General features: G+C 45.6%; 1 protein-coding gene across 2 annotated transcripts in view; it reads left to right on the forward strand.

The window, feature by feature from the left end:
• PIK3R1 (phosphoinositide-3-kinase regulatory subunit 1) overlaps window positions 1–12,203 on the forward strand; it is a 111,053-nt gene that overhangs the window by 76,514 nt on the left and 22,336 nt on the right. For both annotated transcript variants that reach the window (XM_068250050.1, XM_068250059.1), the window contains exon 6: window positions 880–959. In XM_068250050.1, the coding sequence (XP_068106151.1) occupies window positions 880–959 (80 nt within the window). The remainder of the gene's footprint in view (window positions 1–879; window positions 960–12,203) is intronic.

A 12,203-nucleotide genomic window follows, 5' to 3' on the forward strand; every position in this document is an offset into this window, starting at 1 on the left:
CAAATACAGTGAGGCCCACATTTTAATACTATCATGGTATATGTTTCCTGGAGGGCATAACTGTCCCAAAGATGTATTGTTTGGCCATTTTGAAGGGATGTTGCTACTACTTGCAATATGTTAACACTAAATTGCTGCATCTCTTTAAAGGAATACCGATGTGACATGAGATAGAAGTGTGTATGTACTGTGGCAAGCATACCTCTAACTAGGCTGTGTTCCTTTTTCTGCCTGAAAGTTAAACATCAGGTATGAAAGTGACGGTTCCTCTCCTTTCGGCACCCAGTCAGCGTAACCCTCACTGATAGGAATTACAACCTTAAAACACTTTCCTGGCAGAGAACTGGGTTTCTGAGCGCAAAGCAGAAAAAAGGTCAATAGTTCATATATTTTAGCACTGCAAGACTGTATCAGGCATATGAGAGAATACTTTTTTTTTTTTTTTATCTGATACACACAAAAAAAAAAGCTCTGGGATACTATTTAAAAAAAAAGAAGTTATTTTTAGGAGTACGAGGATAGATTCAATTGTTTCTCATCAGTTTATTTTCCCCTTGGTTGTCTTTTAGGTAATTGAAAGTGGCTTTGGGGTTTGTCTATATGTTCTGCACAAAGAACCTGTCATGGCAGTATAATTATGTCTACCTGTCCGTGTTTTCGGTTATCGTTTGTGCTAGCATGTGTCAGTTGCACAGGAAATTGATACAGGTATATACCAGATCCGCTTGGTTAGGATTAGCTGAGGGTTATCTTGATAGGATATTCTTTCTTTGCACCGCACTGGAATGCAGCTACTCCATAAACTGTGCAGTTCATAGGCTGTTTGCTTTATTTCTGCACCGTCCTTCCTGTCTAAGCTCTGCCATTGTCTCCTCACAGCACCGAAGGTCCGGAGTACAGCTCTCAGATTCTGGAAGTGCTCATAGCAAGTGAATGGAATGAGAATCAAGCAGCACCAGGTACGGCCACGTTCTTCATGCTGAACATTGTGTTATAGAATTCTCCCTCAGGCTTACACTACAATGTACTCGCGTATTTCTCAGAAAACCTCTGACTGCCACAGGGGCTCACAGCCCCACGATGCTGGGCCCTCTGGGCGATGGGGAGATAGGATTGCTTGGTCGTGTCTTTGTTTTAAGGCTTGGGACTTTTCCTGCAGCAGAACGCTTGGCAGATGTGGCTGCTCAGGTATTTAGCAGCCAGAATGGTGAGGTGGGCTTCTGAGCCTTGTTCATGTTTTGGGTTACGTGGTACTCCTGCTGGAAATACGATATTAGCCAGGGATGCTTAGCTGCTGTATTGGTTTACACTCCCTTTTGTGATTGTACAAATTATTGAACGGGCTTGCAGATGCATGTTTATCCTGAACGTACAATCGCAGTCAGTCTAGTGTATGGTTACCCAGGCCACGTACACAGGTGGGGAATCGTTCTTGTTGCTGATTGGTTGGTTTGTACACATTTAGGACCCGTTTCTGCACATAGATTAGCATAGTAATGTTTTGCAATGGACCAGTTTCCATCATATCCAGAAATTGCACGGAGGGAAAATCTGGACAGCAGTGCTACAATTTTTCGGAAGCCGCATGGCGTCTTCACATGCGTTTTTCATGTTAGCGGTTTTGCGTGATTTCACATATGTCAATAGACAAAAAAGAAGAAAAATCAGCAAATTTGCATACAAAAAAACAGGTGCAAACGCACACAAATTCACATACACGTGAGAATTTGCGTCCAGAAAATAGCATGCAAATTCCCATACTTGTAGTGGAAACGGGCCCTTCTACTCCATTATTTATGTATAGATAGATAGATAGATAGATAGATAGATAGATAGATAGATAGATAGATAGATAGATAGATAGATAAATTAGATTAGATAGATAGATTAGATAGCAGATCTATGCTTTATTTTTCTGGAGCACAGATCAGCTGTCTAATGAGGAGCAATGTCCAGATGGAGCTTTTGATTGGTCGGTTTGGCCTTGGCATCGGTGCTGCAAGCCTTACTGGTCATGTGATCGGCAATAGAGGGATGCTGAACTGAATAAATGGGTTGCATGTATGCGTTTGTCATAATAATGGGAGACAATTCAGTATTGGCTCTTTTAGAAAGCATTGAGGTTTATATGGTGTAATGCACAATGGTGTGCAAAGTGTGCATTTTAGTGGTGGATCAGGGAGTTCCCCATTCTGTCATTAGTGACTGTGTATCATGGGTTCCCTTTCTACATCGCATTTATCATTAGTGACTGTGTATCATGGGATACCTTTTTGCCTCACATGATATAGAATGACTTAGTGGTCAGTCAGGCAGGGCTATCCCTAGCTTGTCACAAGAAGTATGAGCACAAACACTTCTTCATAGACTCGGGCATTTAGAGTACTTGTTAAAGCGGACTTCCGGTGCAACAGTAAAACTCACATTATTCACATTATAACAGGGTAGTAGGTAAAAATGTCTAAAAACTGACCCCTTGTACCATAAAATCCAGGTTTTGTTTTAGCCACACCCCCTTTATGAAAAACTGCCATGGCAGGTTTCTGCCTTTGCAAAGACTGCTAAGAGATTGTCATCTGTGGGTGGGAGGTGCCTCGTGATGTGGCCTGAGAGGTACTCTGTATCTACCTGTGACACTGAGCCAGCCTATCATAGAGAGGAGAGGTGAAGAGAGAAGTATTGCAGTGCCTGCCACAGTATACTGCATTCCAGAGCTGCTATCTGATCAATGCTAATGGAAAAGGACATATTATGCTAGGTACACACTAAGAGATTTTCTGGCAGATTTACTGGCATCTCGATCATTTCCAACAACATTTCTGATCGATTTCCGATAGAAATGAACGGAAAACAGTTAGAAAATGATCTGAAATCAGTCCGGACATGTTGGAAATAATCGATCTGACAGAAAATCTCATAGTGTGTACCTAGCATAAGATACCCATGTGTACCTGCATTTACTGATGTGTGCTTATTCGTGTCATAGATGACGCTTCTGTGATATTGCCACTGCATAGCTCAGCTAATCTCTGGAACCCACTAGCAATAGTTTGCAATATATTAAACATTTACTCCGCTATTTTTGTAGCAATTCGAAGTCATGCAAATTTTGCAAGCCCCACTCCAATGCTACAGGAAGCACGATTTGCAATTTAATTCAAGGCGCAAGCGTTGTAGTGGAATTGCCCTCATAGAGTTTGTTTCCTAGCGCTGTGCGAATTGCCAGCAATCTGCATGCACACAGAAGGAGCCGCTAGTGGGTCCCAGCCCTGAGGGACTGAAGTCTGCTGCGACTGAGCTCAGATCATGATGTTCCAGCAGAGGGGAGTGCACCCAGGCCTCAGCCATCGCTGGCAGACAAGGTAGCTAGCATATCTTTCTGCCGACACCCCACCCAAAGGAATGCTGCGGTTAGCCAGGTGTCTCTTTCTGCTAGTCACAAATGAAGGATTTACTGTTCACTTGATGCAGCAACCTTGACCTCTGAAATTATAGGGTTGTACAGCCAAAGGGATGTGCAGCTCTAATCCTGCACGCCGCTGCCACGCCCAGGTGTCACTGAAGTGATAATCTACACTTGTTCAGAGGGCCGCTTGCACTGTGTGAGAGAACTACTTATACCTTTCAGAAGAATGCATGTAAAACGCTCTGTTTAAGCAGAAGATATGACGGCTGACACTTGACCTGGGAACAGCTGGGATGACACATCACCATCTCAACACTAAATAGGAACTTCTATTTATAAAGGTGTGAAGTGGCTCCTTTGCAAGAATAGCTTTGGCATTTTCTGTGTGCCGCAGTTGGAACTTTCGAAAGTCCAGAAGTGTGATTCTGCAGGAAAGCTACCAGTATCAGTCGTCCAGCAAAGGCCTTTGGACACCTTGCCTTATGCTGTCACTAGCTGCCCTTTGTAATGACAAAGTGGAGGATTTCCCATCGGTCATTGGTTGTTCTGAATCATGTGATTTACACAGCCCAGCAGTCATGTGACGAGGAGTGACTAACAGAGTGGTGATTTGCTAACATTGGAAAGTATATTTTGATCAAAGGACACCTGAAGTGAGAGGGACATAGTGGCAGCCATATTTATTTCCTTTTAAACAATACCAGTAGCCTGGCAGTCCTGCTTGCCCCTTTGACTGCAGTTCTGTCTGAATCACACACTTGGAACAAGCATGCAGCGAATCCAGTCAGACTTCAGTCAGAGCACCTGATCTGCATGCTTATTCAGGGTCTATGACTAAAAGTATTAAAGGCAGAGGATCAGCAGGACAGCCATGCAAAACTGGTATGGTTTGAAGCGGATCCGAGATGAAAAACTAACTATAACAAGTAACTTGTCTATATATCTTAGCGAAAGTTTAGATAGTTTACACAGCAAATCTAGCTGCAAACAGCTTCAATAGAATATGATTATTTCTTCCTGTGATACAATGACAGCAGCCATGTTGTTTGTAAACATTACACACAGGCAAGCTCATCTGCATCTACAGCACTCAGCCTGTGAAAAAAAACCTAATCCTCCCTCCTCCCTTCTGCCTCTGAAATCTCTAGCTAGTAATAACTCCCCCTCCTCCAGCCCAGACTGAGCACCCATAAGCCCTTGCTACTGTCTGAAAATGCCAAGGCTCTCTGCAAAGCTGTAGGCGTGGCTTGTTTAGTTTATATGGAATTCGAGTATTAAAACAAAAACAAAAAGGTATTTGGCTTGAGGAATGCCCTATAAACAATGAGTAAAAGTTCATCTCTGATCCACTTTAAGAGGAAATCCATATGGGAGCCTCCATATCCCTCGACTAAGGTGTCCTTTCAAGGGAACTTAAAGTGACACTAAGGTCACCAGATAAACTTACCTGGGGCTTCTTCCAGCCCCCTGCAGGCGTCCTGGTCCCTCACTATCTTTCCGCTCGCCTCCTTTCAGCTATTGCACCTCAATTGGCAGGGAGTGTTCTACGTCGGTGCAGTTAGTAAATAAAAATGTCATTTGTGCATGCGCAAAACGCTGTATTCCAGGTGAGTGCAGCCCGGGGGCATGCATGCACAGTAGCCTGCGGCTGGCCAAGGCAGACAGATTTGGGACAGGTACAATGGCTGAAGGGAGAAGAGCAGAAAGACGGCAAGGGACCGGGAGGACTACAGTTACACTGGCCACCTTGATTTTACCCTTGAAGTGCTGCAATGTATGATTAGACATTTTGGAATGTTATAAACGTGTCCTGAAATGATCACATTTTTCAAACAAATTCTTTTTATTTTAAATGTTTTCTATGCACAGTGCAGAATAATTGCTAGAGGGTTGGATTGGGAGCCTCTTTTATAAACAGTTAAATCAGTGAGCTTATGAAGATTCATTTTTCAAACAAATTCTTTTTGTTTTATCGATAAAATGTTCGATAAATCTATAACACGTTAGTGCAGTGATAGGCAAACTTGGCTCTCCAGCTGTTAAGGAACTACAAGTCCCACAATGCATTTGCCTTTATAAACCATGAATGTGGCTGTCAGACTCCTGCAATGCATTGTAGGACTTGTAGTTCCTTAACAGCTGGAGAGCCAAGTTTGCCTATCTCTGCCTTAGTGAATTCAAAATTAGATTTTACCCATGAGGTAAATTATCAAACATTCGATAAAGTGTTTGATAAAGCTTAGTGAATTGAGGCCTATAGTGTGTCTGAGCCCTAAAGAAAGTGTTATGCATGTCACTATTTAAAGGCAATCAGTAATTGTCTGATATTCTTCCACCAGCCCCACACATAACCTGTGTGTGGTTTGTTTTTACCCTGCAGTTAGTTGCCTTGAGGCCAGCACCTCAGCACAGCAGACTCTATGGCAGTGATGGCTAACCTTGGCACTCCAGCAGTGCTGGAACTACAAGTCCCATGAGGCATTGCAATACTCTGACAGCTCTAAGCATAACCCAGGGAGGCAGAGGCATGATAGGATTTGTAGTTTTGTCACAGCTGGAGTACCAAGGTTAGCCATCACTGCTCTATGGCATGTATATATGTAACTGTCCCCTCCTGGGGGCCTGGGCTGGTATGTCATGGCGCTAGTGGAACTGAAGAGTTTTCATTCAGCTTGGGCACTATACGGGCCGAGACTACTGCCGTGTATAGATCTCTACACAGCCACCTCTGTCAGGTTATAGCTGTAGATCAGCAGCCTATTGCTAGCAAGGGGAGTCTATACAGGGCCTCACCCTGAGACGCATGAACAGATGCGGTACAAGTGGATGTTCTTCCCAGCCTCTTCGCGGGAGTAGAAAATAACTTCATGAACTCCGTGCCCTATATTATCACGAGGTGACATCTGTCTTGTTGATTGCTGGGTGGCTGTTTAGCATCCAGCCATGCTTTCCACTCACTCTATGTTCTCTAGCGCTCCAGCGCACACTTGTAGATCCTATTCCTAAATACATATTTCTGAACTTTGATTACATATCTAGGAGGCAGCAGTGTGACATGAATTATGGGTCATACGATGGTGCACTGCGGGGCGTGTCTGTTTTTACTGATAACACGAGGTCTGTTGTGCCCTCATACCTCCAGCTCTAGTCAGCAGATGCAGCCCTGTATTCCGGGTGCATATCATTTACATCTCTTTATTGAGCTGTAAAGGAAGCAGCGTCTGTACATGTTTTATGCCGCCAACCAGAGACAGTCTGTACCGCAGTGTAACGTATCTATGTGCCTGTCCTTGTGTGCTCTCTCCCTGCGCGGAATGGAGAGGGGGGTAACTTGTGGTGAATTTAAACATGTACCTGCAAGTAAGACTACCTGTTAGTGTCTGGACAGTTTTTTGTTTTTAACCCTTTAGCATCCAATTTATTTACCGTAGAGGCTTGCAAGTGCTCCAGGCCAATTCATTTTCGCAAATTTTTTTGTTTGTTACATTTTCTTGCTTCTAATTACTACTGCTGTAATGTGTAGTTCTGGTCACTTGTCACTAGGGGGCCGTGTGAGACAACAGAACTTCAGCTTTCAGTTTCTGTATTTTCTGCTAGCAGAGAGGCATCAAAGCATTCAAATAATTTACAGCACAAGAGTTCTGACGACGCAAGTCAACAGCAGTGCCCTTATCTCAAACGAGATAAAGCTATTGAAGCTTCTAATGGGTTAATGTGACGTGGCAATATACCTGGCACTGATTTGTGTATCCTTGCTGGAGTTATGCAACAACTTCCTGATAGTGATGAGAAATAATGAAAATCTTCACTGACCCAGGAAGGGAATTAACCTTCAGCCACTCAAAGCCTCGAGCTGTTATCAGATTAAACAGCAGCCAGCTAATGGATGGGGAAGCTGCTGTCTAGGTTTATTTTCTTTCCGGATGTGGTTTGAAATCTGCATGTCTGGAGAAGGGTTGGCTGATGGTCGCAGAGCATAGACTTGAACTCTTGGTACAGGTCAGAAGAAAAACCGAGAAATGCACCCTGAAAGTATTTGGAGAGTTCCCCCTCATCTGTGACTAATCACAGTGTAATTTGATCTCAGCTCAGTCAGCTGGCTACCACGACAGAGCAGCTAATTTGTAAACACAGGATAACCCTATGTCTGCTTCCATGAAAGCAGGAGTCCTGTAAGCTGTAACAGAAATGTTTTTCTTTAAAGGTTATTATGCTGTTGCTTATCTTTTAGAGCAGATAGGAAGTTCTGAGTTCAGGTCCACGTTAACAGATGTGGTCACCATCCAGTTCACCTTACTGAATCTGCGGATGGCTATTGCCTGATACGGGGGAGTAATCGCATCACTTACCGGTCCTCTTTAGAAGAAATATAGAACATTTGGTTGCTTGCTTGTAGTAAACTCTGTTTCGGACAGCACAGAAAAGGTCCAAGCCTCTTGGTTCTTACTGCTTTGTGTAGTATACTCCACAGTGCTTATTCTAGTACATAGTCATGTCACTAACTGTCCCCCAGGGGGCTCACAGTCTAATTCCCACCATAGTCATCAGAGTTTAGGGCCAATTTTTGGGGGGAAGACAATTTAACTTTTTTTTGGGGGATGTCGGAGGAAACCCAGACTGCATGGAGGAAACCCACACATAGGGAGAACATACACACTCTGTACAGATCGTGCCCTGGCTGGGATTAGAACTGGGGACCCAGCTATCCACTATGCCACTGCGCTGCCTATTCCAGCTGGTGTTATTCTCTCTGTCACCAAGGTTCGTAGCAGCAACAAACCTCCATTGTGGCTCATTCTACTAACAGCTGTGGCGATAAAGTGTAGCTGCACAGGCTTGTATTACCGTGTATCCCCAGCATTACAGCTGCTACCACTTCACATCTGCTGTAAAGTTTTTGTAGTGTTTGTTTACCTTGGTTCCTGGGGCAAGGGAATTGGAGATAGTGAAGGTTATTCCATTTTCTATCTCTGTTGGAGAAAAGTGAGTGAAACTTTCTCAGATGGGGCAGAGAAAGCAATAAAGTCCCTACTCCCACTTTCCATACCGTCCAGTATTTTCTCAGAGATTTATGTGGCCACTTTTTCAGATAAGCTTGTTTGGTAAGTTGTGTAATGAGTCCAGTTTTGGCATATTTGGGGTTGTGTGTGTTGTAGATGTCACTATGAGAAATAGAACGCTAAACAGCATTAACACAAAATAGTGATTTTTGTTTTGGGTTTTTTTCCTCATACTAAAAACTTTTCCCTGGGATGATCTCCAAAATCTTTGCCTTGAAATCGCTGTGATACTTGCTTCCCTCTGTGTTGCTGTTCATCATCTTGAATGAGAACTGCACATATAACATGGCTGCCTGAATTACTTTGCAAGTACAAGTGTTGGCCACCAGAGGTCCTCATTTAGCAACTTTTGCTTTGAGTAAAAACTGCTTTTCTTAGTCAAGAGAGGCACTGTGCAAATCTTCTTACCAAATGTTTCAGGTTTTTTTTCCCTTTTTTTTTCCTCTTGTATGAAGGATATGTTACACTAGTCACTTGCAACAACATAATGCTGAGATTTTGTTACGTTGAACATGTATTTACCAGACATTCCTAATTTTAAGAACAAGCAGCAGCTACAGATTGCTTAGAATGCCTTGGCCTTACATTAGCTAGTATACCTTTACGCTACGTTTCCACTGTAGCGGGAAATTTTCGCGCCCCAAAAATCTTTTATAAGATTTTTCTGATTGGTGAAAATTCACTTGTAAATTTGTCCACCTTTTATGCAAATTTTCGTACGCATTATCGTATGCAATTCGCATTCGTCAAATATAACATAATCTGTCTAGTAACCATTTATTCATGATTGCTGACAACTTCCTGTAACCATAGATTTAATGCGAATTTTCACTCAATTAACAAGAAAATTCGCATTGCTATGCGTTGCCTATGCAAAGCATTGTATGCGAATCATACGCAAATAGTGCTAACATCTTCCGCATTTACAGAGTATATAGTCTTGTCTCTTAATTGTCCCGCAGTGGGGCTCACAATCTAATCCCTACCACAGGCATACGTCTAAGTATGTATCATGTAGTGCATGTATCGCAGTCTAGGGCCAATTTAGGGGAAGCCAATTAACTTATCTGTATGTTTTTGGGATGTGGGAGGAAACGGTAGCAGTGGCAGTAGCTCGAGGGTTGAACCCTGCAGTGTGTTGGCAGCAGAGCACACTCACCTATCCGCCGGCATGCCCCCTCCTGTAGCCTGTCTACATCCCCACTGGGGCACCTGTTCCCCGTGACAAGGTGGCATGTGCGTAACAACCAGCAGGAGTGGAGAGACTGGATACATGAGGGAGCATGCTTGGGGTACACTTTTTTGCCAACATTATACAGGGGCCCCAGGGGGAGACTTCAGGGCTGGGAAACCTTTAGTCATAGCTGCACATGAGCTAGGATGCCTCAACCCCGCATATCTCAGCTGCACATGAGCAAGTGTGCCTCAGTCCCACATGTCACAGCGGTGCATGAGCTAGTATGCTTCAGTCCCACATGTCACAGCGGTGCATGAGCTAGTATGCTTCAGTCCCACATGTCACAGCTGCACATGAGCTAGTATGCTTCAGTCCCACATGTCACAGCTGCACATGAGCTCGTATGCTTCAGTCCCACATGTCACAGCCGCACATGAGCTAGTATGCCTCAGCCCCGCATGTCACAGCTGCACATGAGCTATTATGCTTCAGTCCCACATGTCACAGCCGCACATGAGCTAGTATGCTTCAGTCCCACATGTCACAGCTGCACATGAGCTAGTATGCCTCAGCCCCACATGTCACAGCCGCACATGAGCTAGTATGCCTCAGCCCCACATGTCACAGCCGCACATGAGCTAGTATGCCTCAGCCCCGCATGTCACAGCTGCACATGAGCTAGTATGCCTCAGCCCCACATGTCACAGCTGCACATGAGCTAGTATGCCTCAGCCCCGCATATCTCAGCTGCACATGAGCTAGTATGCTTCAGTCCCACATGTCACAGCGGTGCATGAGCTAGTATGCTTCAGTCACACATGTCACAGCGGTGCATGAGCTAGTATGCTTCAGTCCCACATGTCACAGCTGCACATGAGCTAGTATGCCTCAGCACCACATGTCACAGCTGCACATGAGCTAGTATGCCTCAGCCCCGCATATCACAGATGCACATGAGCTATTATGCTTCAGTCCCACATGTTACAGCTGCACATAAGCTAGTATGCCTCAGCCCGGCATGTCACAACTGCACATGAGCTAGTATGCCTCAGCCCCGCATGTCACAGCCGCACATGAGCTAGTATGCCTCAGCCCCGCATGTCACAGCTGCACATGAGCTCGTATGCTTCAGTCCCACATGTCACAGCCGCACATGAGCTAGTATGCCTCAGCCCCGCATGTCACAGCTGCACATGAGCTATTATGCTTCAGTCCCACATGTCACAGCCGCACATGAGCTAGTATGCTTCAGTCCCACATGTCACAGCTGCACATGAGCTAGTATGCCTCAGCCCCACATGTCACAGCCGCACATGAGCTAGTATGCCTCAGCCCCACATGTCACAGCCGCACATGAGCTAGTATGCCTCAGCCCCGCATGTCACAGCTGCACATGAGCTAGTATGCCTCAGCCCCACATGTCACAGCTGCACATGAGCTAGTATGCCTCAGCCCCGCATATCTCAGCTGCACATGAGCTAGTATGCTTCAGTCCCACATGTCACAGCGGTGCATGAGCTAGTATGCTTCAGTCACACATGTCACAGCGGTGCATGAGCTAGTATGCTTCAGTCCCACATGTCACAGCTGCACATGAGCTAGTATGCCTCAGCACCACATGTCACAGCTGCACATGAGCTAGTATGCCTCAGCCCCGCATATCACAGATGCACATGAGCTATTATGCTTCAGTCCCACATGTTACAGCTGCACATAAGCTAGTATGCCTCAGCCCGGCATGTCACAACTGCACATGAGCTAGTATGCCTCAGCCCCGCATGTCACAGCCGCACATGAGCTAGTATGCCTCAGCCCCGCATGTCACAGCTGCACATGAGCTAGTATGCCTCAGCCCCGCATGTCACAGCTGCGCATGAGCTAGTATGCCTCAGCCCCACATGTCACAGCCGCACATGAGCTAGTATGCCTCAGCCCCGCATGTCACAGCTGCACATGAGCTAGTATGCCTCAGCCCCGCATGTCACAGCTGCACATGAGCTAGTATGCCTCAGCCCCGCATGTCACAACTGCACATGAGCTAGTATGCCTCAGCCCCGCATGTCACAGCTGCACATGAGCTAGTATGCCTCAGCCCCACATGTCACAGCTGCACATGAGCTAGTATGCCTCAGCCCCGCATGTCACAGCCGCACATGAGCTAGTATGCCTCAGCCCCGCATGTCACAGCTGCACATGAGCTAGTATCCCTCAGCCCCGCATGTCACAGCTGCGCAAGAGCTAGTATGCCTCAGCCCCGCATGTCACAGCTGCACATGAGCTAGTCTGCCTCAGCCCCGCATGTCACAGCTGCACATGAGCTAGTATGCCTCAGGCCCACATGTCACAGCCGCACATGAGCTAGTATGCCTCAGCCCCACATGTCACAGCTGCACATGAGCTAGTATGCCTCAGCCCCGTATGTCACAGCTGCACATGAGCTAGTATGCCTCAGCCCCGCATGTCACAGCTGCACATGAGCTAGTATGCCTCAGCCCCACATGTCACAGCTGCACATGAGCTAGTATGCCTCAGCCCCACATGTCACAGCTGCACATGAGCT

Source organism: Hyperolius riggenbachi, chromosome 1 (genome assembly GCF_040937935.1).
Source record: "Hyperolius riggenbachi isolate aHypRig1 chromosome 1, aHypRig1.pri, whole genome shotgun sequence".
NCBI classification, from domain to species: domain Eukaryota; kingdom Metazoa; phylum Chordata; class Amphibia; order Anura; family Hyperoliidae; genus Hyperolius; species Hyperolius riggenbachi.